This window comes from Panthera pardus, unplaced genomic scaffold (assembly GCF_024362965.1).
Source record: "Panthera pardus isolate Hobbes unplaced genomic scaffold, ASM2436296v1 HiC_scaffold_13, whole genome shotgun sequence".
Classification (NCBI taxonomy): Eukaryota; Metazoa; Chordata; class Mammalia; order Carnivora; family Felidae; genus Panthera; species Panthera pardus.
This window is the reverse complement of record NW_026526688.1, coordinates 130229922-130256982: the sequence shown is the minus strand read 5'-3', so window position 1 is coordinate 130256982 and position 27061 is coordinate 130229922. Positions and strand designations below refer to the sequence as shown.

Below are 27061 nucleotides of genomic sequence, written 5' to 3'. Positions count from 1 at the left end.
GAAGCCAATCTAAGAATGCTTTTACATATAAACCCATACATATGGGTCTCTGAGAGCTGACATCTTGTTCAGATACTAGTCAACAATAAGATTTGAGCTGTTTGAATACACCTGTCCTGTTTAATTGCCATTTGCTTTCTTGGGGTGCAAAGGTCTAGAGGATGTAGTTTCTGCCATCAGGGAGCCAAAAGATGTTTAAATCTAAAATAAAAAACTCACAACCTAAGGCTTATATGACCACGTAATGCTGTGTCCTAGTCTATGTAATTTGTTCAATGAAAATTTGAAAATAGTGTAATTTGCTTTGAATGGAACAATAAGAAATGGTTTAAACTTTGAATAGTGATGAAATAGTCGGTAATGGGAGAAGAAAGCTATCTTGTGAAAAGCATGATATGAGTGGAGATACAGAAGGGGAATGTATAAGTGATATTAGAGCATGGTGTCGTGTGTTTAATAGGTATTTAAAAGAAGCTATTTCAAGATTAAATTGTATAGCATTCTGAATATTGTATCAATAATCTTAGAATAAATTCTTCATCTTATTAAAAGGTATTACAGTTTTTTGAATTGACAAGTGATATGATGAGTCTTATGTTCAAAAGACATTAATCTAAAAACAAATAGAAGACATTAATCTGATGTTTAAAATGCTTCATCTGATCATAGTATGTGGAGCTCACTAAAGAAATGGAAGAATGTTTCCTATCTCTATGAATTTGACTAAGTACCTCATATGATTGTAATGATACAGTATTTGGGTTTTTTTTTTGTGTGTGTGTGTTTGTGACTGGGTTATTTTAGTTAGCATGCCTTCAAGGTTCATTTTGTCAGAATTTACTTATTTTTAAGGCTGAGTAATATTACCTTGTATGTATGCATATATATGTATCACATTTTGTTTATCCATTCATCTGTGGGGATGGGCACTGACTTGTTTCTACTTTTGGCTTTTATGAATAATGCTACTATGAACATAGGCTAGAGGGAGGGGTAAGTGAGGAGTTGTTGTTTAATGGGTATAGACTTTTAGTTGCAAGGTGAAAAGGGTTTTGGAAATGGATGATGGTGAAGGCTGCACAACAATATGAATGTACTTAATACCACTGAACTGTACACTTAAAAATGGTTAAGGTGGTAAATTTTATGCTACATATATTTTACCACAATTAAAAGTAAATAAAAAAAGCAAGTATATATTTTTTTAAAAAATCAAACAAGAAAGATACGAAAAAAAATAGAGGTGATAACAAACTATTTCATTAGCTAAGATGTAGAATAATAAGGACTCAAACTTTATTAAAACACATTGCTATTCATCTATTTTGTCAATACATTCTCTGTTGAGAATCTGTTGATTTCTAAGTAGTATACCATAAACAGTAATCACTGGTGTAGTGTGTGTGTGCGTGTGTGTGTGTGTGTGTATGTGTGTGTGTGTGTGTGTGTGATGGGCTGTGTGTGGTGAAGGGAAGACTGACATTTAAGGTGAAGATTATCATATATTTCTCTAGTTATATTATAGAGTTATGTTTAGGCATAAAGACACAACTCACTGCCATTAGGAAGGATCTCTAGAAATGATGTTTTATAGACAAACAAATCACTCTGGTTGACAGAAATATTGGAAGCAGTAGGATTACTATGTATAAAATATAGTAGTGAAGACTATTGCACATTTGGAGAACTAAATATGCTACAATGTGGTTGGAATAAAGTGTAGAGTCAGTGAAGTAGTGAGTCACGACATTGGAAACAGGTGTATTCCTTAAAAATATTATCAACCAATATATTGCTCTGCACTGTTCTATCAGAAATATAACTCTTGTGTTTTTTTTTTTCTGTTTAATTAGGTCATTTATTTTGTGATTAATGGTTTTAAGAAATGTAATCAGGTCTATATTTTAAAAAGTGTGAAATAATAGTACAAATGAAAGTATACTATTGAGAACATTCATTTTGTCACTTTGATGGGAGATATTTCTCCATGGGTCTCTAGTGTTTTTCCATGTTCTGTGAGCAAAGTCACTGTCTTTGTTACAGAACTGTCTTTTCAAGGATATTTGTATAGAGAATAGCCTTAGAAGAGACAGTGTCTTTCCTTTGGAAGTAAGGAAAGGCATAATTACTATCCATTGTGAAATATCTGAGTTTTTAAGTTTACAGCTCCTCTCCTATAATGCAACCCACTCCATGTACAGATGTTACTTGTCTCCCTTTGTATTTCTTTGTGGGAATTTAGGCTCAGAATTGGCATTAGAGAAGGCTGATACTCTAGACATGGTGATAGCTGTGAATAATAAAGTCCTTTTTCTCTTACTGAGGAGTCTTATTGCTTCTGTGAGTATCCATGAAAGTGTGACCAGTAACTTGAAAGCTTATAAGTAAGGTAAAATCTTAGACCCTGAATAGTTACTGACAGTTTTGGCTCTGAGGATGAGATGCTGACAGAGATTTTATTTCTGGAAAGGGATGGAGGAGTGTTTATTTTTTTTTTTTTTATTTTTTTTTTTTTAACGTTTATTTATTTTTGAGACAGAGAGAGACAGAGCATGAACGGGGGAGGGGCAGAGAGAGAGGGAGACACAGAACTGGAAGCAGGCTCCAGGCTCTGAGCCATCAGCCCAGAGCCCGACGCGGGGCTCGAACTCACGGTCCGTGAGATCGTGACCTGAGCTGAAGTCGGATGCTCAACCGACTGAGCCACCCAGGCGCCCCAAGGGAGGAGTGTTTATTAACAGGATTTGAGGAAAGTCTACAGGAATTGGTAACAAACCTGTTGACTAGATTATATGGTCAACCAGGCAATAAATGTTCTCGTTTCAATTGCCTTTTAATAAGGAGGTATTGGAAAGGTGGTTGCAGCTGGATACTAGGGAGTAGGTCTTCTTGACAGTGCAGGAGTTGTTGCAAGCCCTCCTCTTCACAAGTTGGGAAGGAGAATTTCCTTGCCTTTCTGGTTGTCAGTCTAAAGTATGCCTGGTTGAAACACATAGAACCAAGATTTTTCCTGGATGGACAGAGTTCCACCCCCTTTGAAAAAACAGTTACAGAATCTTGCACAGTTACTGAAGATGAAGGTAGAGGAATTTGTGCCTGAGATAGAAACAGGTAAATCATTGCAACTCTGGCTGGCTTACTTGGGAAATGAGAGCCCTGAGAATATAATAATGGCAGCACTTGGTTGTTTTATGGTTCAGTCCCTCTTTGCAGTCTACCCAACCTTATATATATTCAGACATGACAGTAAAATGTCTTGGAGTGATTTTTTAGTGGGTTCTAGAGGCTTATAGGGTGTTTGACTCAGTGAGATTTTTGAGAGAGACTCCCGTGGTAAACTGTAGATGAAGTAGTGACTAGTATTCAGGCTTATACTGCCATGGATCGGATTTGCAGTGCTAATGAAGTTGACCCACTGGGAGAATGAGACACCGACCCCAATTTTTTTAGATGAATTCTGGCTCAGAGTCCTGCTACCCAGGATAATTCCCCTAGCCTTTATGATGAAACCAGGTGAGAACTTCAGAGATGTTATGGCAGTGAGGCAGCAAGTGATATGGATTAATGTGGACTCCTTAAAAGATTTGCTGCTGTAAGGGTCAAGCCCAAGTCAGCCAAAGAAGGTGACATGTTGGAGGCATTGTCAATTTGTGTTCCCCATTTGGAAAGGGTAAAAATGGTTAAAAACACTTTCATTCCTGGGGCACCATATGTGGCTCTGGTATTGCATTATTTGTGTAGAAGCCAGGAATTAACTTGCCTCTTGACATGCATTATAGGTATGGTCATAATTGACCTTATGGTATTTAAGGAAATATTACCAGTAGATCATGTAGCTGTCAGATGACTGTAGAGATCTCTCTCCAAATTTAGGCTGTCTGTGGTTACTGGGGGGTTTTCACAGAGGAATAAGTGACTCAGTATTAATGTGCACTTTTCGTGCAGTTATCCCTACAATGGAAACCACCAGTTCAAAACGGTGGTACAGTATTTCTCCTTGCTTTCAGCTGCAGTGATCAATGCTATGACTTTGGCTCTTGACGGATTCAGGTTAGCTTCAACTCACTGACCAGGGTAATTATTAGGTGATAGATTTGCCCTAGACTTTCTCCTTGCCAGCCAAATGAGTCTGTGCAATCTTTAAGACTTCCTTGTTTACCTGAGTTAATGTCTTGGGTCAAATGGAAAGGTCAATACAGAAAGCCACTAGGTTTTTTAAAGACAGTTCTTGATGAGTTGTAGGATTTGTTCAGCCTTCTGGGTCTGGGACCCAGGGGGTCATGGTTGAATTCAGCTCTGCAACACAGCCTCATGTCATTACTCAGAGACTTGTTGTTAGTAGCCTTAATTAAATGGTGTATAGGATGAATTGGATGGATTTTGTCACAGCTCTGCCAGTCAAATTATATCAGAGAAGCCAACAGGGTGTTATAGTGATGGGAAATTTCTTCAAAAATTAAGCTATTCTAGAAAAGAGTTGGATATTGTTAAAAAAAAAAAAAACGCAACAGTATTCTCCATCGATCTATCATACTTTGGTATCTCTTGCAAGCAGAGGCACTCACTACTTTATGCCAGAATATTTTTCAAGAATGTTTAATTTTGGACAGACTTGGAAGATATAGTGTCTTATTCTGAAACAAATTGCAGGTATGCTTACTGTCCATTATCAAAGATTTGCGTATTACCTGTACCCCTCAAGCCGGGCTATTCTTCTGTAATACAACCAAGTGCATTGCACATATCACATGGCTCTCTTTGTGTTGACTTGTGGGAATTGGTACTTAGGAAATTAGCACACATACACAAAAGTTATTTGTGTCTGACCCAAAGTCTTGTGTCTTCCTAGCAGATATAAAACTGTGGTAGGCTAAAGGTTAGCTTGCAGATAGGGTAAAATAGATACTTCATACACACTTTCTTATAGACTTGTTATATTTGAAGCTATAAAATAATATTAATGTGTTATTGAAGCTAATTTTCAGAGAGGGGATATCCCACCAACATTTATGACTAGGTAATAAAATCTCACTTTTACTGAAATTTAGCTCCATAAAATCTTTGCTATCCAAAATCTGAACATGTGCCAAACTATCAGTCAATACTGCACATAGTATAATTAGGTGAAAGTGGTAGATAAATTATGTGTAGTCTGGGTAGCAGAATCCTAAATCATTCTAATGAAAAATGGATTGTATCAGTGATATATAAATAGAAAAGAGCCATGGTCTCCAAGGAAAATACCAGTAGCACATCAAAAGCTGTCAATTTGTTGGAAAAAATAACATCTCAGAGATGGAATTAAACCAAATAATGAGACAATACATAGAAGTAAATATTGCCAAAAATTTAATAATAGGACTTACATTAAGCATGTTGTGAATATCATGTTCTACATAGGTGCAGGAAACCTAGTGGAACTCAGTGTAACGTTTTCTTAGAGATTAAAGTAACTGAGATGAGTGGTTTTACTGATTAAACAAATATGATTTGAAATAGACAATAATTAGGGAAATTAACTGTGAATGGTGAATTTCCATAGAAAAATATTTGTAGTTAAATTTTTAAAAACTATAATTTTTAATGGAAATAAGGTAAATAATAGAAATAACATCATTATCATTTTTCTTTGTCACAATTTTGTGTTTCATCTCTAATTTCTCCTTGCCATTTAGCTGTTTGCTCTTCCCTATCAATATACTTTGCCATTTCATTCATTCACTCATTCCTTCATTTGGCAAGCATTTATTAAAAATCTATTCATTGAGCATCACTTTTCAGGTATTTGTGGCATTAGTTAGAATTTAATAATTTTAGATTTCTGGAAATTCCTAGATCTGCTGGCACTGAGCTGACCTCTGCCTAACAATAGAGAGTGTTTGTGAATGGGCCAGTTATTTTTAGGTCTAGCAAAACTAAAGTGCATACTTGACTTGGTAGGAAGAATTAAGAAGTAATATTTACAAAGCATTGTACAATTTTCTTTCAGAATTTTATCCTAACAACCAATGTGAGCTAGTTGAGGAGGTCTGATTGTTTCCATTTTACAGTCAAAGAACTTAAGTCTTTAAGAGGAAGTGATCCAAAGCTAGGTTGCATGGTCAAAATTAGAATTTCACAAAAAAATCGTGTGTCCTCTATGTTCTTTTGGCAGATGACAGAATGGGTTAAAATAATTCTAATTGCAATATGGAATCAGTTTTTATGTACCTACTGGCAAAGTATATTGTCAATATGAGAGTCAGTAATGCCAATGATAAAAAGAAATAGAGACCTGCCAAAAGATAGAAACACAAGACTATTTAAAGTTTATACTAGAGGGACAATTAGGAAATTGCAGAATTTAAAGACAAAATCAGAAGAATAAGGAGCATATGAAGTAAGAGTAAACACAGAATGAGAATTTATTAGGATAAACTGGGCTTATGTGGTGCTAAAAAGTAAAGCAAGAAAACTCCATTGCTTAAACACAACAGATGCAGTTAATATTGACATGCGTTTGATAATTATGAATATATTTATTGTATGACTATATGTTTTTATAAGAGTATATGTCAATATTATATGTTTTATTCCTAGGTATTTTATGCTTCTTGGTGCAATTGTGAATGGGATCAGTTTCTTTATTTGTCTTTCTGTTGCTTCATTGTTAGTGTATAAGAATGCAACTGATTTCTGTACATTGATTTTGTATCCTGCAACTTTGCTGAATTCATGTATCAGTTCTAGCAGACTTTTGGTGGAGTCTATCTGATTTTCCATGTATAATATCATGTCATCTGCAAAAAGCGAAAGCTTGACTTCATCTTTGCCAATTTGGATGCCTTTGATTTCCTTTTGTTGTCTGATTACTGATGCTAGAACTTCCAACACTATGTTAAACAACAGCGGTGAGAGTGGGCATCCCTGTCGTGTTCCTGATCTCAGGGAAAAAGCTCTCAGTTTTTCCCCATTGAGGATGATGTTAGCTGTGGGCTTTTCATAAATGGCTTTTATGATGTTTAAGTATGTTCCTTCTATCCAAACTTTCTCAAGGGTTTTTATTAAGAAAGGGTGCTGGATTTTGTCAAAGGCCTTTTCTGCATCGATTGACAGGATCATATGGTTCTTATCTTTTCTTTTATTAATGTGATGTATCACGTTGATTGATTTGCGAATGTTGAACCAGTCCTGCATCCCAGGAATGAATCCCAATTGATCATGGTGAATAATTCTTTTTATATGCTGTTGAATTCGATTTGCTAGTATGTTATTGAGAATTTTTGCATCCATATTCATCAGGGATCTTGGCCTGTAGTTCTCTTTTTTTACTGGGTCTCTGTCTGGTTTAGGAATCAAAGTAATACCGGCTTCATAGAATGAGTCTGGAAGTTTTCCTTCCCTTTCTATTTCTTGGAATAACTTGAGAAGGATAGGTATTATCTCTGCTTTAAACGTCTGGTAGAACTCCCCTGGGAAGCCATCTGGTCCTGGACTCTTATTTGTTGGGAGATTTTTGATAACCGATTCAATTTCTTCGCTGGTTATGGGTCTGTTCAAGCTTTCTATTTCCTCCTGATTGAGTTTTGGAAGAGTGTGGGTGATTAGGAATTTGTCCATTTCTTCCAGGTTGTCCAATTTGTTGGCATATAATTTTTCATAGTATTCCCTGATAATTGTTTGTCTCTCTGAGGGATTGGTTGTAATCATTCCATTTTCATTCATGATTTTATCTATTTGGGTCATCTCCCTTTTCTTTTTGAGAAGCCTGGCTAGAAGTTTGTCAATTTTGTTTATTTTTTCAAAAAACCAACTCTTGGTTTCGTTGATCTGCTCTACAGTTTTTTTTAGATTCTATATTGTTTATTTCTGCTCTGATCTTTATTATTTCTCTTCTTCTGCTGGGTTTAGGCTGCCTTTGCTGTTCTGCTTCTATTTCCTTTAGGTGTGCTGTTAGATTTTGTATTTGGGATTTTTCTTGTTTCTTGAGATAGGCCTGGATTGCAATGTATTTTCCTCTCAGGACTGCCTTCGCTGCATCCCAAAGCATTTGGATTGTTGTATTTTCATTTCCATTTGTTTCCATATATTTTTTAATTTCTTCTCTAATTGCCTGGTTGACCCACTCATTCGTTAGTAGGGTGTTCTTTAACCTCCATGCTTTTGGAGGTTTTCCAGACTTTTTCCTGTGGTTGATTTCAGGCTTCATGGCATTGTGGTCTGAAAGTATGCATGGTATAATTTCAATTCTTGTATACTTATGAAGGGCTGTTTTGTGACCCAGTATATGATCTATCTTGGAGAATGTTCCATGTGCACTCGAGAAGAAAGTATATTCTGTTGCTTTGGGATGCAGAGTTCTAAATATGTCTGTCAAGTCCATCTGACCCAATGTGTCATTCAGGGCCCTTGTTTCTGTATTGACCATGTGTCTAGATGACCTATCCATTTCTGTAAGTGGGGTGTTAAAGTCCCCTGCAATTACCACATTCTTATCAGTAAGGTTGCCTATGTTTGTGAGTAATTGTTTTATATATTTGGGGGCTCTGGTATTCGGCGCATAGACATTTATAACTGTTAGCTCTTCCTGATGGATAGACCCTGTAATTATTATATAATGTCCTTCTTCATCTCTTGTTACAGCCTTTAATTTGAAGTCTAGTTTGTCTGATAGAAGTATGGCTACTCCAGCTTTCTTTTGGCTTCCAGTAGCATGATAAATAGTTCTCCATCCCCTCACTCTCAATCTAAAGGTGTCCTCAGATCTAAAATGAGTCTCTTGTAGACAGCAAATAGATGGGTCTTGTTTTTTTATCCATTCTGATACCCTATGTCTTTTGGTTGGCACATTTAATCCATTTACATTCAGTGTTATTATAGAAAGATACGGGTTTAGAGTCATTGTGATGTCTGTATGTTTTATGCTTGTAGTGATGTCTCTGATACTTTGTCTCACAGGATCCCCCTTAGGATCTCTTGTAGGGCTGGTTTAGTGGTGACAAATTCCTTCAGTTTTTGTTTGTTTGGGAAGACCTTTATCTCTCCTTCTATTCTAAATGACAGACTTGCTGGATAAAGGATTCTCGGCTGCATATTTTTTCTGTTTAATACATTGAAGATCTCGTGCCAATCCTTTCTGGCCTGCCAAGTTTCAAAAGAGAGATCAGTCACGAGTCTTATAGGTCTCCCTTTATAAGTTAGGGCACGTTTATCCCTTGGTGCTTTCAGAATTTTCTCTTTATCCTTGTATTTTGCCAGTTTGACTATGATATGTCGTGCAGAAGATCGATTCAAGTTACGTCTGAAGGGAGTTCTCTGTGCCTCTTGGATTTCAATGCCTTTTTCCTTTCCCAGTTCAGGGAAGTTCTCAGCTATAATTTGTTCAAGTACCCCTTCAGCCCCTTTCCCTCTCTCTTCCTCCTCTGGGATACCAATTATGCGTATATTATTTCTTTTTAGTGTATCACTTAGTTCTCTAATTTTCCCCTCATACTCCTGGATTTTTTTATCTCTCTTTTTCTCAGCTTCCTCTTTTCCGTAACTTTATCTTCTAGTTCACCTATTCTCTCCTCTGCCTCTTCAATGCGAGCCATCGTTGTTTCCATTTTGTTTTGCATGTCGTTTAAAGCGTTTTTCAGCTCCTCCTGACTGTTCCTTAGTCCCTTGATCTCTGTAGCAAGAGATTCTCTGCTGTCCTCTATACTGTTTTCAAGCCCAGCGAATAATTTTATGACTATTCTAAATTCTATTCTAAATTCACTTTCTGTTATATTATTTAAATCCTTTTTGATCAGTTCATTAGCTATTGTTATTTCCTGAAGATTCTTCTGAGGGGAATTCTTCCGTTTGGCCATTTTGGATAGTCCCTGGAGTGGTGTGGGCCTGCAGGGCACTTCCCCTGTGCTGTGGTGTATAACTGGAGTTGGTGGGCGGGGCCGCAGTCTGACCTGATGTCTGCCCCTGGCCCACTGCTGGGGCCACAGTCTGAATGGTGTGTGCCTTCTCTTCCCCTCTCCTAGGGGCGGGATTCACTGTGGGGTGGCATGGCCCGTCTGGGCTACTTGCACACAGCCAGGCTTGTGGAGCTGGGGATCTGGCGTATTAGCTGGGGTGGGTAGGCAAGGTGCACGGGGGCAGGAGGGGCAGGCTTAGCTCGCTTCTCCTTAGGTGATCCACTTCAGGAGGGGCCTTGTGGCAGTGGGAGGGAGTCAGACCCGCTGCTGGAGGGGTGGGTCCGCAGAAGCACCGCGATGGGTGTTTGCGTGGAGCAAGCAAGTTCCCTGGCAGGAACTAGTTCCCTTTGGGATTTTGGCTGGGGGATGGGCGAGGGAGATGGCGCTGGTGAGCGCCTTTGATCCCTGCCAAACTGAGCTCTCTTGTCTGGAGGCTCAGCAACTCTCCCTCCCTTTGTCTTCCAGCCTTCCCACTTTCTGAGCAGAGCTATTAACTTATGACCTCCCAGATGCTAAGTCCCGCTTGCTGTCAGAACACACTCCGTCCGGCCCCTCTGCTTTTGGGAACCAGACTCGGGGTCTCTGCTTGGCCGGTGGGCCACCCCTCAGCCCTGGCTCCCTCCCGCCAGTCCGTGGAGCGCGCACCGCCTCTCCACCCTTCCTACCCTCTTCCGTGGGCCTCTCCTCTGCACTTGGCTCCGGAGACTCCATTCTGCTAGTTTCTGGTGGTTTTCTGGGTTAGTTAGGCAGGTGTAGGTGGAATCTAAGTGATCAGCAGGATGCGCGGTGAGCCCAGTGTCCTCCTAAGCCGCCATCTTCCAGGAACTCCCTCAATATTATATGTTTTAAACTAATCCTTCAAGTAGGATATAGGACTATGTATATCTTTATAGATCACAATAGATATTGAAGCACTAAAGATAATTGCTCTGATGATAAACCACATCTAAACTTGTTATGTCCATATCTTAATGTTGGTGAAATGTTTGTTCTTCTTTGAATGATGTAATACTATTTTTATTTTAATCATTAAAATACAATTCTTTCCATCACATAAAGCAATATAAATTTAATGTTTCAAATAGATAGGAAGTTATCATTTTATGAAGAAGAAAAAGGTACCCTGCACTTGCTTCTTGTGTGCGACTTATGAGGTTTTATTTCTTTGTATTTAAATACAAAGTACATTAATATGGAAATGATTCAGGAAGTGAAATTATTTTGCTTCCCAACCAGCTCCAATATGATACTTTCAACACACTGAAATATAAAAATTATTTAACTTAACTATAGATTTCTCATGAAGTCAGAAAATTCTCTAACTTATATACTATACTGTTCTAGTCAACAAGTTCAGAGTTCGAGACAGTGTGTTACTTGCCTAGTACCTGACATACAGAAGTTTTTCAATAAATATTAATTGAATTAAATTATTAATGTATGTGCTAAGTGCTATGGGAGCTTCAAAGGGAGAATAATACACCATGTTTACTTTTAAAATGATGTAAATAAGACTAATATTATAAGCTACATGGGAAAAATTAATGTTAGTAATTTTTTAAAGTTTTTATTTAAATTCGATTTAGTTGGGGTCCAGTAGGTTAAGTGTCAGACTCTTGATTTTGGCTCAGGTCATGATCTCTCCACTTGTGAGATCAAGTCCTGTTTGAAATTCTCTCCCTCTCTCTCTGACCCCCCCCCCATTCTTTCCCTCAAAATAAATAAATATTAAAAGTGCCAGTTAACATACAGTGTAATATTAATTTCAAGTGAACAATATAGTTATTTAGCACGTCTATACAACACCCAGTGCTCATCACAAGTGCACTCCTTAATCCCCATCCTAATGTTAGTAATTTTTTAGCTTAGAGAAATTGTTAAGCACATGAAGATGAATCTTCAAAGGAATGGAACATTAATTGGACCTTGGTGGACGTGTAAATAGGAAACACATGTGGTTCAATTTGCAACTGTGGGAAAGAAAGGAAATGTCAAGCAACATTTGAAAGGTTACACTTTATTTTACCATATTCAAAGGGAATACGGGAGGGTCATTTGTGTGTGAAAGGAATTATGGATAGGGAAGGTAGTTTATCAGGGATGAATAGTCCTCATTTTAAAGGAAAGTGAATTATCGCCCAAAGAGATCAGTTAACTAGTTTGAGATTCCATAGAACTTAGAAAAAATGGGAGTGTAACTGGGAAGTTTTAGGGAAGCCAGTCTAGACTTCTTTTTCAAAACTATAAATATGTCCAAACATCTAGTAAAATGCTAGTAGCCTTAAGCAAACAAACAACAGTTCTTGGTATTTGAGAGGATTTCCTTTTTTTTTTTTTTAAGAATTTTTTCTAACGTTTATTTATTTTTGAGACAGAGAGAGACAGAGCATGAATGGGGGAGGGGCAGAGAGAGAGGGAGACACAGAATCGGAAGCAGGCTCCAGGCTCCGAGCCATCAGCCCAGAGCCCGATGCGGGGCTCGAACTCACGGACCGTGAGATCGTGACCTGAGCTGAAGTCGGACGCTTAACCGACTGAGCCACCCCGGCGCCCCGAGAATTTCCTTTAATAGCTACCAAGAACCCCTTCCCACTGCGCACACACTCAGTAGCTCACTCACATCACTTGAAGGGAAGCTTGGAGAAACTTTTATTCTTCAGGCAAGCATATTTAAATCTTGGTTCTGCAACTTTTTGTATCATGGTTTTAGGTCAGTTATTTAATTCTTCTAACCCTCAGGCTTTTCATGTGTAAGACAGTGCATGCCATTATGACTGTTAGGATCCATTAGAAAATGTTTTCTCACAATGAATTCACGGCAGAGTGGTCAGTCAGAATGACTTTCCTAAAATATATATTTAAGCATGTCAGTCTCCAATGATGTAAACGTTCCTCACTTGCCTGAAAGGTATTAACAGATGACCCAGACTGCTAATCTGTTGTGATGCCCTCACCTGTCTCCCCCGCTCAAACCATTCTAGCCTTCTGTCTGCTCTAACATACTAGCTCACACCCACCTTCGATGATTTGCATATATTATTTCTTCTGTTAGGAATGCTTTCCCTCTGGGGTTTTCATATGGCTGCTTATTATTCATGACTCAGCCCTAATGACACCTTTAGAAGGGCCTTCCCTGCCTACCTTATGTAAAGTAGCTGCCTCCCATAACAAGTGAATATTATATTAGTATTTTTTTAAATAGCATTTATCAGTAGCTCAAATTATCTTATGTATTTGCTAATATATTTACTGTCTAGATTAGGAAACTTTTCTCTCCTATTGTTCAAAATTTAGTGCACCTGGTAAACCTTCAATAAATATTGTTAAATAAGGAAATAAATAAATTTTTGTTACCAGAATGATGAGTCCAATATGGAAAATTTGGGGATAAGTAGAAGAAGATAACCAATAAGTCTTTATCTCAGACAACACATACAGTATTTCCATATATATTGTATTTGTGAATAACTAGTTTGTTATTAAAAAGTAAACATTGATATAAAAAAAAAAAAACAAAACTCAGGGGTGCCTGGGTGGCTCAGTCAGTTAAGCATCCGACTTTGGCTCAATCATGATCTCAGGGCTCATGGGTTCGAGCCCCACTTTGGGCTGGGTACTGACAGCTCAGAGCCTGGAACCTGCTTCTGATTCTGTGTCTCCCTCTCTCTCTACCCCTCCCCTACTCCTGGTCTGTCTCTGCCTCTCTTTCTCAAATAAATGAACAGTAAAAAAAGAATAAAAACAACTCACTTTGATATTTTTCCACCTGCAGATATGGCTCTAGAATCTAAGAAAACATTATATGACATGTTTCTTTTTTTATTTAGGCCCAGCCGTTTAAGACAAAATTAGTTCACTAGCCACGCCCTGTCTATGGAAACATAGTATATGTGTGATGAAGAATTGAGCCTTTCCCAAAAAGAAGTGTGGCTTTTGCCCTTAGCTTATTAGGGACAGCCTATATCATACTTCATTGTATTATATTTACTTAGAGTGGGGAGCTGGCCACACCAGGTCTTAAATGGGACTGAACATAACTGGCATATCATATGAGGCTGGCCATGCTAGAAAGACTTATCAAATAATTTAGAAATTTCAGGTCATTTGATACCAGATAACCTGGAGGATAGATCAAGCATGTAGTCAGTCAATTAATTATACCTATATAATGAAGTCCAGTTAACTCTGGACACTGAAGCTTGAGTGAGTTTCTCTTGTTGGCAATACTTGCTGTGCATTGTGACGTATCGATACTGGGAGAGTAATACTTCACGTGTATGAGGGAAGCTTTGCATTTGGAACCCTCCCAGACTCTACACACCTCTTCCTTTGCCTGATTTTAGGCCTGGACTCTTTCCCTGTTACAAATCCTAATTGTGAACGTAGCTTTCAGTGAATTCTGTGAGGCTTTCCAGTGAATTATTGTACTTGAGGGTGTTTTGGAAACATTCCAAACTTTCTGTTGCTGTCAGAAGTAAGAGCAGCTTTGGGGAATGTGCCCATAGACTTTGCAGTTTGTTTGATTCTCTATAGTATATGATCGTGGGAAAGAAGCTCCCAGTTGTCTTACAGATTTTAACATTTGAAATTGTGTGGAATTACAGAGAATAACTATTCTAATCATCTCATGGAAGGGCATCAAAGAGGTTATGATTTGCTTCGGTTCACAGAGCTAGTTTGGTGCTGGATCAGGGTTCAGAATCAGGTTTATTGACCCCAGTAATTTGGATTTCCCACTGTACTGTGTTATATGGCACAAGTTTGATACAAGTATCATTGGATATCTTTGATTCTTGTTTCATAAATAAAATTATTATAATTCTTAATTTATGAATCAGTAATATATTTATCAATTTTATAGTATCTTACATACATATAAAGATAAACCTAGAATAAAACCTAAGACTTAAATTATAGAAAAACTATCTATATCTAAAATTACCTAATTTTTCTCTGGAACAGTTATCCTCATCTGGAATGTATTGATTTTGTTCTGTGGTTAACATTGTGGTCAGTGGTTTAACAAATTTACGTATTAGATTTTCTTTGGCAAATTCTAATTCAGCATATTGGAATAGTGGAATGATGGGAATCTCCTACAATTTTCAGAACCACTGATAATGGTAAAAAATATGTATTTTCAGTGAGACTAAAATGACACCTTAAAAAAAAAGCTCACACCTTAAAAATTCTAAAACAACTAAACTAGTGTAGGCCTAGTAATTAAGAGTCCTTAAGCATTCCTCTGTATTATACATGAATGCTTTTTCTGGATAACATATTTTCCTTAAAACAACTAATGGTTTTGTTTTTTTTTAAAACTATGTAGCACAAAGAATGAGGCAGTCCTGTATGTTTTTCTCCAGCAGGAAGTACAATGAGTTCTCCATATTATTTCCTTGGGAAAAGCACTCTGCTTAGTGTGGGTACAGTTTGTGAGTTTGTGTTTCACGAGAACCAGTACACATTGCACATAAAGGGAGTTTTTTTAGAGAAAGGTTTTTAAACTTTCCTATCAGTAAATATTCCTGTCAAGAAACATTTTTAGTACATATTAAAAGTAGTGTTGTAAAAAATGCCTTTGATATAATATAGATACGTTACCTTGTATTTGTTCTTCAGGCATATATTCAGAGGATATATTCCGTGCAATGAAAGAAATGTAAATGGCATTTTCATAAAAGAAGAAATGTGATTGGTTGTAGTAAGCTTGCAGGAAGCAATTTTGGAGAGGTAGATAGGGATCATATTATGGGGTTTGGAATGATAATAATTAGTATTTATTCTATAGACGCATACCATTGATATCTTTTTCTGTGTTAGATAAGGAGAGATATATAAAAATGAATGCTTTCATAAGGATAATCTCAGAGAAGTGTGTAGTGAAAATTGAAGAATTGTAATGGTCCTTGGCAAAAAGTTGACAGGGACACCAATTACAAGATAATATGGTATACTTCATGACTTTGAAATGCTCAATTCCCCTATTACACAAATAAGAATGAAGGCTAAACTGATGAATGGATAAAGAAATTGTGGTTTATATACACAATGGAATACTACGTGGCAATGAGAAAAAATGAAATATGGCCTTTTGTAGCAACATGGATGGAACTGGAGAGTGTGATGCTAAGTGAAATAAGCCATACAGAGAAAGACAGATACCATATGGTTTCACTCTTATGTGGATCCTGAGAAACATAACAGAAACCCATGGGGGAGGGGAAGGAAAAAAAAAAAAAAAAAAGAGGTTAGAGTGGGAGAGAGCCAAAGCATTAGAGACTGTTAAAAACTGAGAACAAACTGAGGGTTGATGGGGGGTGGGAGGGAGGGCAGGGTGGGTGATGGGTATTGAGGAGGGCACCTTTTGGGATGAGCACTGGGTGTTGTATGGAAACCAATTTGACAGTAAATTTCATATATTAAAAAAAAAAAAAAAAAAAAAAGAATGAAGGCTAGAAATAATTATCTCTGTCTATAATATATGTATATAAATATGAGAATTTCAGGGGCACCTGGGTGGCTCAGTTGGTTAAGTGTCTAAATTTGGGTTTCAGCTGGGGTCATGATCTCGTGACTCGTCAGTTCGAGCCCACATCAGGCTCCATGATGACAGTGCGGAGCCTACTGGGGATTCTCTCTCTCTGTCTCTGCCCCTCACCATGCTCACTCTGTCTCTCAAAATAAATAAACTCAAAAAATTATTTTTAGATATTAGGATTTCAAGCATTCTAATTATTAGAGCATTCTCTTTCACGTTACCATGTTCATCTCTAGTCAGTTACACATGGTATAATTGGAGTATTTTAAACTACATTTATACTACAAGCATACAAATGTTGCTTTCGTTGGAGATAAGACTACTTGATAAACACTATTTGTGTTACTTTATTGATAATGGAACAAACTGATATAGTCAGGTTTAGAATCTAGGAGATGGCATCTGTGACATTGGGCCTAATTTGTCATGAAAACAGAACCCCAAAAGATACTATTTTTCCCTTATTATTTTAAATGATGCTAAGGAAAAATATGCATCTTAACTTTTAAATTTTAATTTTTCAATTGAGTGCAGTTGAGATACAATGTTACATTCATTTCAGGTGTAAAATATAGTGATTCAATTTATCTATATATTATGCTGTAATATATATATATATATATATATATATATATATGTAATATGTAATATATATATGTAATATGTAATATATATATTACCACAAGTGTAGCTACTCTCTGTCACAGTACAACACTATCAAAGTACTACTGCTTATGTTCCCTATGCTGTGCCTTTTATTCCTGTGACTTACTCATTCCACAACTGGAAGCCTGTGTCTCTCACTCCTCTTCACTCATTTTGCCCATCACCTCACCCCCCCTTCCCTCTGGTGGCCATTAGTTTGTTATTTGTAAAAACACCCATTTTAAAACTTAACAGCAATTATTATGTTTTAATTTTGAGTTATGAAGTTTGATAATTATGTAATATATCTACACTTTCTAGTTTCCTTTTTTATTCCTTAATAATGAAATTAACTTTATTTCCTTGCATAGATTAAAATTTTGTGTGAATTCAGATATTGGCTTAAGATTCATAAAATGTATGGTTACATGAATCTGTATAAATGTTAAATTTCCTAAAAATATTGAAATATGAAATATTTTAGCATATTTGTTTTATTTTAGCACTTATATCATTGTTATATTAATATAAAGGGAAAAATTAGCAACTCTGGGCAGAACTTTAAGAATCTCATTTTGCTGGGGCACCTGGGTAGCTCAGTCAGTTGAGCATCAGACTCTTGATTTCAGCTCAGGTCGTGATTGCAGGGTGGTGCAAGCCCCGAGTTGGGCTCTGCACTGAGCGTGAAGCCTGCTTGAGATTCATTCTCTCTCTCTCTCTTTCTCTCTCTCTCTCTCTCTCTCTCTCCCTCTCTCTCTCCCTCTCCCTCCCTCCCTCCCTCTCCCCCTTTGCCCCTCCTCTGCTCTGAAAAATAAAAGAATCTCATTTTGTTAAATATTTCATATTTAAATACAAAAAAACACGTTAATCAAAATACAATATTATTCTTTGCACATATGTATAATGACAATATATATTTTAATGAATTCATAAGATGACTATTCGCATTTGCAAAATGTATGTCTTTGGACTTATGGGAAGTCTTATGAATAAGTGTTGATAGAATTAAGACATTTTTGAAAATATTTATTAAAAATATATTTTGAACTACATAAATTCATACAGTAAAACTATACCTAACAAAGAGCAAGCTGTGTTTAGAAATATTTCACAGCTGCTGTGTTGAAAGGTGAAGGTAATTCTATCATAATGATTGAGTGTGCTTTCTTTACCCAATCAGAAAAATCAAAATCAAATAACTATCCTCAGAGCAGGAGTTATAGAATATTATTGTGTTAATTTCTCTTTCGAAAAAATAGTGGAATCATATTGTTGAAAACATACGCATGTATTAGTGTATTTTCTTTTCGTTTTCATTGCATATATAGATGTGCATATGTAAGTGCTTAACTCATAAAATTATGAGTACCCATCCTATTCTGATGCCTGTTTTTGATGATGTGTGTACCTCACCACTTTTACACTTCTCATTTTTTTATAACTTGTGTGATTTATCTTTTGGGGATAATAGGAATTATTTAAAGACACTTGCGAAGTTAGTGGCTCTAATCATTTTTGCTGAATAAATGCAAATATAATTAATTGTAAGGCAAATCTCAAAATGTATTACTAGGTTCACACAGGGAAATTTGACTGAGGCCTTCTACAATTGTTACATCGTACATTTTTGATAATAAAATAATATTTTCCTTTTGGTTAATATTGGGAAACTTCTATGATTAGAATATTGGAGAATTATATGTATATTCTAGACAATGCTGCTTATAATGGAAGATGATTAAAAGAAGAATGCATACCAGATTAACAATGCCTTTTTAATTTGCATAGTTATCTCTTCACTTTTAGATCAAGTAATGATCAGAGCAGTTCTATGTCAATTACATATTTTGTAAACAGCTATGAAAGTCCAGTCCAGGGTGCCATATCTTGCATCTTGCAACTTTAGAGAACTTAAGCCTATTTGGATAATCCTTTGACTAAAATACAGCAGTATAAACATGCAATTAATGACATCTTCATAATGCCACAATTAAAGAATGTGTTAATAATTTAATAATCTCCTTTGATGGAATTCTTTCTTTTTAAAGCAGTGCTTCCTTGTGTAGTGACATGTCTCAGCTTTATTTTTAGCAGGATCATAATTATTATCTTTATTGCAATAAAGTAATGCTAAAGGATTATTTTAGAGTGTGTTTAATGGATTGGTTTCATATTAATGTATGATCACAGCTTGTTTTTTCAACTTAGTAACTTTGAAAATTCAATTTTAGTATTTCAGCCAATAGCAACAAGGCTCTAGAGAATTGCTTCACACTAACCAAACACAGGAGATTGATGTATTAAAAAAAAAAAAAAAAACTACTTTATTTATTTAAAAAAATGGTATTCTTTACTAGAATACCGTTATCTGTAAGGTCTATGAGGAAAGAAACTATGCTCTGTTCGGTTCGTTGTTATATCCCTAGGGTTTAGAAGATTAATTTTTGAATTACTTCCTTAAAAATTTTTTAGTTTACTTTTAATGGGTCAAAGTCATTTGGCAGATTACCTGAGTAATCAGTGCTATTGATCGATTTTTAAATGTCTATTTAGAGAATACCTAGTAGTAATTGTGCTTGATTTAATATCCAGTTTATTAATATTGTGAATTTAATAAATAATTAGTATTTTATTGCAATTAAACAATCAGTTCTTTTCAAACTACCCACATGAATGTTATATACCAATAAAATAGACTATGGATTAAATTACATTTTCCATGGCCTTTTAACACTGGTTTAAATTTTATATAATTCTTCCTGATGAGTTATTAAAATACCAAATCTAACATGACAATTTATCTTTTTTAAAAAAAAGCCCTGACGCGGGGCTTGAACTCACACACAGACTGTGAGATCATGACCTGAGCTGAAGTTGGACGCTTAACCAACTGAGCCACCCAGGGGCCCCAAACATGACAATTTATCTTAAATGCTTTAGCCACTTAAAAAAAAAAAAAAAATATATATATATATATATATATATACACACGCACGCACACACACACACACACACACACACACACACACACACACATACATATTACAATAATCCCAAAGCCTGTCATATGCTTATCTTTAAACTGGTTACTAGTGTGCTAATACTAGGGATATCTTTTTTTCTTCTTTTACGTTGCTGATGTGGAAATTTTCCTATTTCCCTAGGATTTCAAAGATATCTGAGACTATTTCAAAGATATCGGAAGCTTTCCTAAGATTCAGAACCATGCTAGAATTAGAAGAAAAAGAAAGTTATCTCTTAGATTTACAAATTCTGGGTTTTTTATTAGAAAATTTTTTGTCTAGTCATTGCATTGGAATTTGCTGTATATTCAGAGATGGTTCAAATAAGGATATTAGCCATCAGGTTGGACTTTCTTTTTACAATTAAAATCTACTTGTTTTATGCCCTTATGCCGTTATTTAGAGTTCAAGCCTAGTTTTTAATTTTGTGCAATATTGGTGTTTCCTCAAAATGATTTGTTTTTTAAGTCCAAACTGCTTGTGCTACAAAACAATTTCCCTGTTATTATGATATATAGGTCTGGTGTATGAATGTTATTAAAAACTCATGCACTTTCATTAGTATATCTTCATTATGTAGAGCTACCTAACTTTTTATCTTTTAGGAGATGCGAGACTATTTCTGCTTAGTTACCACTTCTGTTTATTCCACTAATTTATCGCATGTTTCAAACACACAGTTCTGCTCTGTTAGATGTGGGGTATGATCACTAGTGTTAATTAACTGCTGGACTTCTTTTCCACTTGGTTATTATGTGTGACCATAAGTGGTGATCAATCTTTTCTGTGTCTGGTACAGAATTTTGATGTTACTACTTTGATGTTTGCAGGTCTTTCCTTTCACTAATGGAAAGAAATACATGTCTTATTATAAACATACATATAATCAGAAAAACAAAATACCTGTATATTAACTATTTATTGAAGACAATAGAAATTAAAGATACTTTTCTCTGTATGTACCTTTTGTGTATATTATGAGCAACTTTTAAAAAAAAATGTTTCAAGTGTCTCTCTCTCTATATATAATTTTTATATTTTATAACAAATTTATATTTATATTATATATATGTACATAAATATTATATATATATATATATATATATATATATTTAATTTAACTTCAAGTTAGTTAATATACAGTGTAGTCTTGAATTCAGGAGTAGAACCCAGTGGTTTATCTCTTACATATGACACCCAGTGCTCATCCTAAACGTGCCCTCCTTAATGCTCATCACCCATTTAACCCATCCCCCCACCCACCTCCCTCTAGCATTCTGCAGTTTGTTCTCTGTATTTAAGAGTCTCATATGGTTTGGCTCCCTCTCCGTTTTTATCTTTTATTTGTTTGTTTGTTTATTTATTTATTTATTTATTTCTGGTCAGGTTTTAATTTAAATTCCAGTTAGTTAACATATAGTGTAATACTAGTTTCAGTAGTGGAATTTAGTGATTCATCACTTACTTAAAATTTAACCCAGTATGAGTGCCTCTTTATGCCCCTCATATCAACAATTCTGTTTAAGTATTATGAACTCTTAACCTTCAACAGATTCAAGCTGTTTAATTGAGCCACATATATATATTTTCATGTTCATATGTCAGAGATTAGCCAGGGAGAAGCCGTTTAGATTGCTTTCCTTAGCCTTTCAAAACTGCCTCTGACTTTTTTTTTGGTTAGATTAAACTTGTTTTCTGGCAACAAAAGAATGAAACAGAATTATTCTATATTTTTCTTTCCTTTTTTCCCCTTTCCTTAATACCTAAGGAGCCCTGGTTCTTTGTTGGTGGATACTGAGCAGTGAGTATCTGGTTTGCCTGTAAGTGCTGGCTGGGGGCAAAAGTATTGCTGCTGTGGTTGGTCTCTTTTAAGGAGAAATCAGGAAAACATATTATTTTTAGGTTTATGAATTCACATTGATTTTCTTCTCAAACATATCATGTTGCTGCATTTTCTCTTCTTTGATTATGAGATTTTACCAGCTTCAAAGACTCCACTACATTAACAGGAGTGCTTTGTAAGCAAGATATCAATGCAAGGCTATTTAGAATTAGGAGATTTAAGAGCAATTCATCTAGATTGGTGGCAAATAGACCCATCCTAGTCCAAATGTCAAGGGTCACTTACAAAATGTGAATAAAATTGGAACAATGCAGTTAAGTTTTCCAAATTTTATTTGTTCACTTTCTTGGTGTTACTTTCTTAAATGTAGGACAGGGTTTTTAAATATTTCCTTGTGGGGGTGCCTGTTTCTTGGTGTTACTTTCTTAAATGTAGGACAGGGTTTTTAAATATTTCCTTGTGGCTCAGTTTGTTAAGCGTCCGACTTTGGCTCAGGTCATGATCTCACGGTTCCTGAGTTCGAGCCCAGAAACAGGCTCTGTACTGACAGCTCAGAGTCTGGAACCTGCTTCAGATTCTGTGTGTGTCTCTCTCTCTGCCCCTACCCTGCTCGCACTGTCTCTCTCTCTTTCTCTCAAAAATAAAACATTTAAAAATTTTTAAAAATATTTTCTTGTTAAAAAAAAAAACAAAACCAGAAACAAAAAAAACACTTCTTTAAAAAATTTATTTGTCAAACTTTTGATGGATGTATTAACTTTCAAAGTTTAATTTTTTTTAATGTTTATTTTTGAGAGAGAGATTGAGAGAGAGAGAGGGAGAGACAAAGCACGAGTGGAGGAGGGGCAGAGAGGGAGACACAGAATCTAAAGCAGACTCCAGGCTCCAAGCTGGCAGCACAGAGCCTGACACGGGGATCAAACTCACAGACAGTGAGATCATAACCTGAGCTGAAGACAGACACTTAACTGACTGAGCCATCCAGGCACTCCTCAAAATTCAAAATTTAAAATTCAACCTTGAAAAGATCACGTATGCCTTTGGACCTCTGGAATTCCTAGAACCAGGAGCCAGAATACTTGCTACTATGACATTTTTAAAAATTTTCAAGTAGACTTAGAATGGTCATAGCAATATAATGAAACCCAAAGCCTCTGTGGTGACATCATTTTGCTACTTGCGATATCTATCACCAAACAGAAACTTTTCTCATTTGTACAGTAAAATTGTCAGTAAGTTTGGTTATGATGTCCCATCTTTGATCATCCACCAGAGACAGGAGTTTGACTCATGTAAACACCTGGTACCTTCTTCTGGTACCCTAGCTATGTGGGTTGGGCAGTGCAGTTCCAAGTAGAAGAGGGAAATGCTGTGCAAACCATAGAGCCCTACTGTTACGCCAGTCCTTACTGGGTGTAACAACAACAAAAAGGTGACAGTCATCTATAAGGCACTCATTTCTTTCTTTTCTTTCTTTGTTCCCACTTTCATTGCTTTCTAAATGTTGTTGGCAGTATTAGTTTGCTGGGGCTGCCATAACAAAATACCACAGAGGTGGTGTTTTTAGGTGGCTTAAACAATAGAAAATTACTTTCTTACCATTTCTGTAGGATGAAAATCCAAGATCACAGTGTAGGCAGATTTGTTTTCTCCTGAATTCTCTCTCCTTGGCCTACAGATGGTTCCCTCTTGTGTCCTCACATGATTGTCCTTCTGTTTGTGTTGCCTGAGTCCTAATATTCTCTTCTTATAAGAGCACTTAGTCATATTGGATTAGGGCCCATCCATGCAACCTGATTTAACTATAATATTTTCTTTAAGGGTTCTGTGTCCAAACACGTCACATTGTAAGATACTGGGTCTTAGTACTTCAGCATATGAATTTTGGATAGAAACAAGACTATAATATTATTCAATGAAATTCAAAATATAAGACTAAAATTATTTAGACTAATTTGAAGCTAGTAAAGCACTACATTTTCACTATGAAACAATTTTTTTTTTTTTTTTTTTTTTTTTTTTTTTTACAAAATTACTCTGGACTCGCACATTGATTCCTTCATTTAGATAGTGCTTAATAGACATTAATACTAGTGTCTTTACCAAATCTCCCTTTCTTATCCACATTCAACTTGAATTATGCTTCTTTTGTTGTTTTAATACTCTCTTTTGTATTTTTTGAGGAAGACAGCTTATCTTTCGTTGCCTGTATCTTATATCATCTTTTGATGCTATATAAATAAGTAACTTATTCTCAGTAGACTATTCCTGCCACAGTATGTCATAAAACTACCAGTAAACAGTTGATTATCTTATAGTTTAAATTACTAGTTACCTTGTAATTAATATAGATAAAATAGAATTCAACATAATGCAATGAATAATGAGTTTTTATAACTTTCATTTGTGGAGAGAAGCAGTTGTATTTGGGGATATTTATCACTTTTGAAACTTTATTGTGCTCTATTCACAGATAACACATGATTCTAAAGTTTAATGATGTTTAATTCTTTTTTTTCTTTACAGTGAGAGTAATTTATTTAAAAGCCAGAGTGTCCTTACTTTCAATCCCCAGAACTAAGGTGTTTAGTGTTCATTTGACAATATAACTGGGCTTTCCTTAATGTGTATTTAGTTCTTTAAACTTAAATTATGGTATCATTCAAATTAGTAGAAAAAGTTGTCTAAGATGTGGTGTCATTTACTACATGTAGCATCGTGTACATTTGTACAAAAGTATAAAACATACTTTTTTAAAATTTCAATCTAATTTTTAATACTGCTTTTTCTTAATATAGTCACTACTCATCTGTATACGTACCTCCCTCAAGAATTCCTACCTCTGCACATCACTGTTTCCCCTCAAAACTTCTCTATATACCCTTCTGTTTTCCCTCTGAGAGGAGAAAAGAAAAGAAACATGTAATCTAGCTCTAATGTTTATAGCATTATGAAAGTCAATAATTAATTTTTAATCTTATTGACATTTATTTCTTCTGTTCATCTCTCCCAATCTTAAACAAATGATTAGGAAATGGTAACTGGATCTTCACTTCCAAGTATGATCTAAATTAATATCTCATGGTTGGCACTGTATACAAATTTGTTTGAGAAACAGTTCATTAAATGTATCAGAAGAATGTTATTCAGATTTGAAAGATAAATATAAAAAAATAATCTTAAGTTTCAGTTTACAAACTTCTATACATTTGAAAAGCCTTTATATTCTCTTTAGGAGTTTTAGTGAGAGTTAAGATTTTTATAATAATGTTTGGAATTTTTTATTGGGCTGATAATGTTAAAGCCTATGGGATAGTCAAATGATTTCTGGGATTCAGCTAAAACTTTTCATTTCTATTTTTTTTTTTCTTCATGGCATTTGTATGTGGGTATTTCCTCAATTTTTCAGTCTTTTGGTCTCTAACTATTGATTTTACTGTTTCTTCAGGATGTTTTGAATAATTTGGGATCTTGTGAACTGGATGAAGATGATCTAATGCTTGATCTGGAATTTTTAGAGGAGCAGAATCTTCATCCTTCAGGTGAGTGCTAAATGCACCATAACATACAATTTTGATCCTACTCACTTAGCTTTCATTGATAAACTTCATATTATTTAGGATGCACTCAGTCTTTTCCATCTCCAGTTTTGTATATTATATGTGCAAGGCACATGCTAGGTACCATAGACACATGATTCTGGTGATCTTAAAATCTGTTATGAAATATAAATCCAGTGGGAAGATAATTATAAAATAAGAAAAAACCTATTAAGACATTTCAAAGAAGGAAATTATAATTTTACACATAATGGAAAAGTTAATATTTTCTCTTTCTGAAGGAAAACAAAAACAATTATAATCCCATTTTTCATTTATTTTATATAATCAAATGGAAGTTTTGCAGATCAAGGTTTACTCTTCAAAATCTTAGCCACTCCAGTAATAATTGCATAGGTTAATGTTTTTTTTAATTTTTTTTAATGTTTATTTATTTTTGAGACAGAGAGAGAGCATGAATGGGGCAGGGTCAGAGAGAGAGAGGGAGACACAGAATCCGAAACACGCTCCAGGCTCTGAGCAGTCAGCACAGAGCCTGATGCGGGGCTCGAACTCACAGACCCCGAGATCATGACCTGAGCTGAAGTCAGACGCCCAACCGACTGAGCCACCCAGGCGCCCCTGCATAGGTTAATGTTGATACAATAAAGTTGACCTCAAAATTAATAACTGCCAATGGCAGCCACAAACATACACTCATAAACACATAAATACACAGAATTGTAGTATGAGATAAATTCATGTTGAATGAATTAAGAAGGGAGCCCATTATATTTGTAATACTTTAAGTTTATATCAAAGCATAAATTGCCATGTCTTCAAATACAAAAATTAATCCTGTTGAAGTAAGTTATAAGAATTAATTGTATATTCAAATTTAGATATTTGAGTACAAAGACCAGCTCTTACTTACTTTTGTAATATTGCTTTTAACACCTTTAATGTAGTCATTTTCAGATTAAAGTAGAAATAACATTAAACTGAAACTTTAAAATCTTAGTCTTACTGCATACATTTGAGAAAATCAACAGATTGGATTTCAGTGTCCTTCTTTTTAACTTTTTGGAATTAGACATAATGTCTAAGATTATAATTTTTTTTGTTTATGCACTATTTTTATATTATAGATAATACATTAAAAATTATCAAAAGAAGGCAATGCTTATATTTTAAATTTTACAATGTTTATATTTCATTACTCTGTATTATAGGCTAATATCAAAAGAAGCTACTTAAAAATTTTTTGTTTGAATATGAATTTAGAATAATCATTTTTTAAAACATTCTTCCAGCAGTTGATTTGACAGATACTCTTTTAAAAAAATGCAGATTTTTCTCACTTTTATACAGATACAATACACAATTTTGTCGTTTATGTGTATGTATCTTAAAAGAATTACATACAGTGAAAATGTACACCCTCTTGGAGGGAAATTTGTCAGTATTTAGCAAAACTATATATGCATTTGCTTTTAGATTCAACTATCCAACTTCTAGAAATTTAATCCTAAAACACT

General features: G+C 35.3%; 1 protein-coding gene across 4 annotated transcripts in view; it reads left to right on the top strand.

Moving 5' to 3' along the window:
* Positions 1–27061, top strand: part of CCSER1 (coiled-coil serine rich protein 1) — a 1274715-nt gene that overhangs the window by 203767 nt on the left and 1043887 nt on the right. For all 4 annotated transcript variants that reach the window (XM_019464289.2, XM_019464296.2, XM_019464304.2 and 1 more), the window contains exon 4: positions 25433–25526. In XM_019464289.2, the coding sequence (XP_019319834.1) occupies positions 25433–25526 (94 nt within the window). The remainder of the gene's footprint in view (positions 1–25432; positions 25527–27061) is intronic.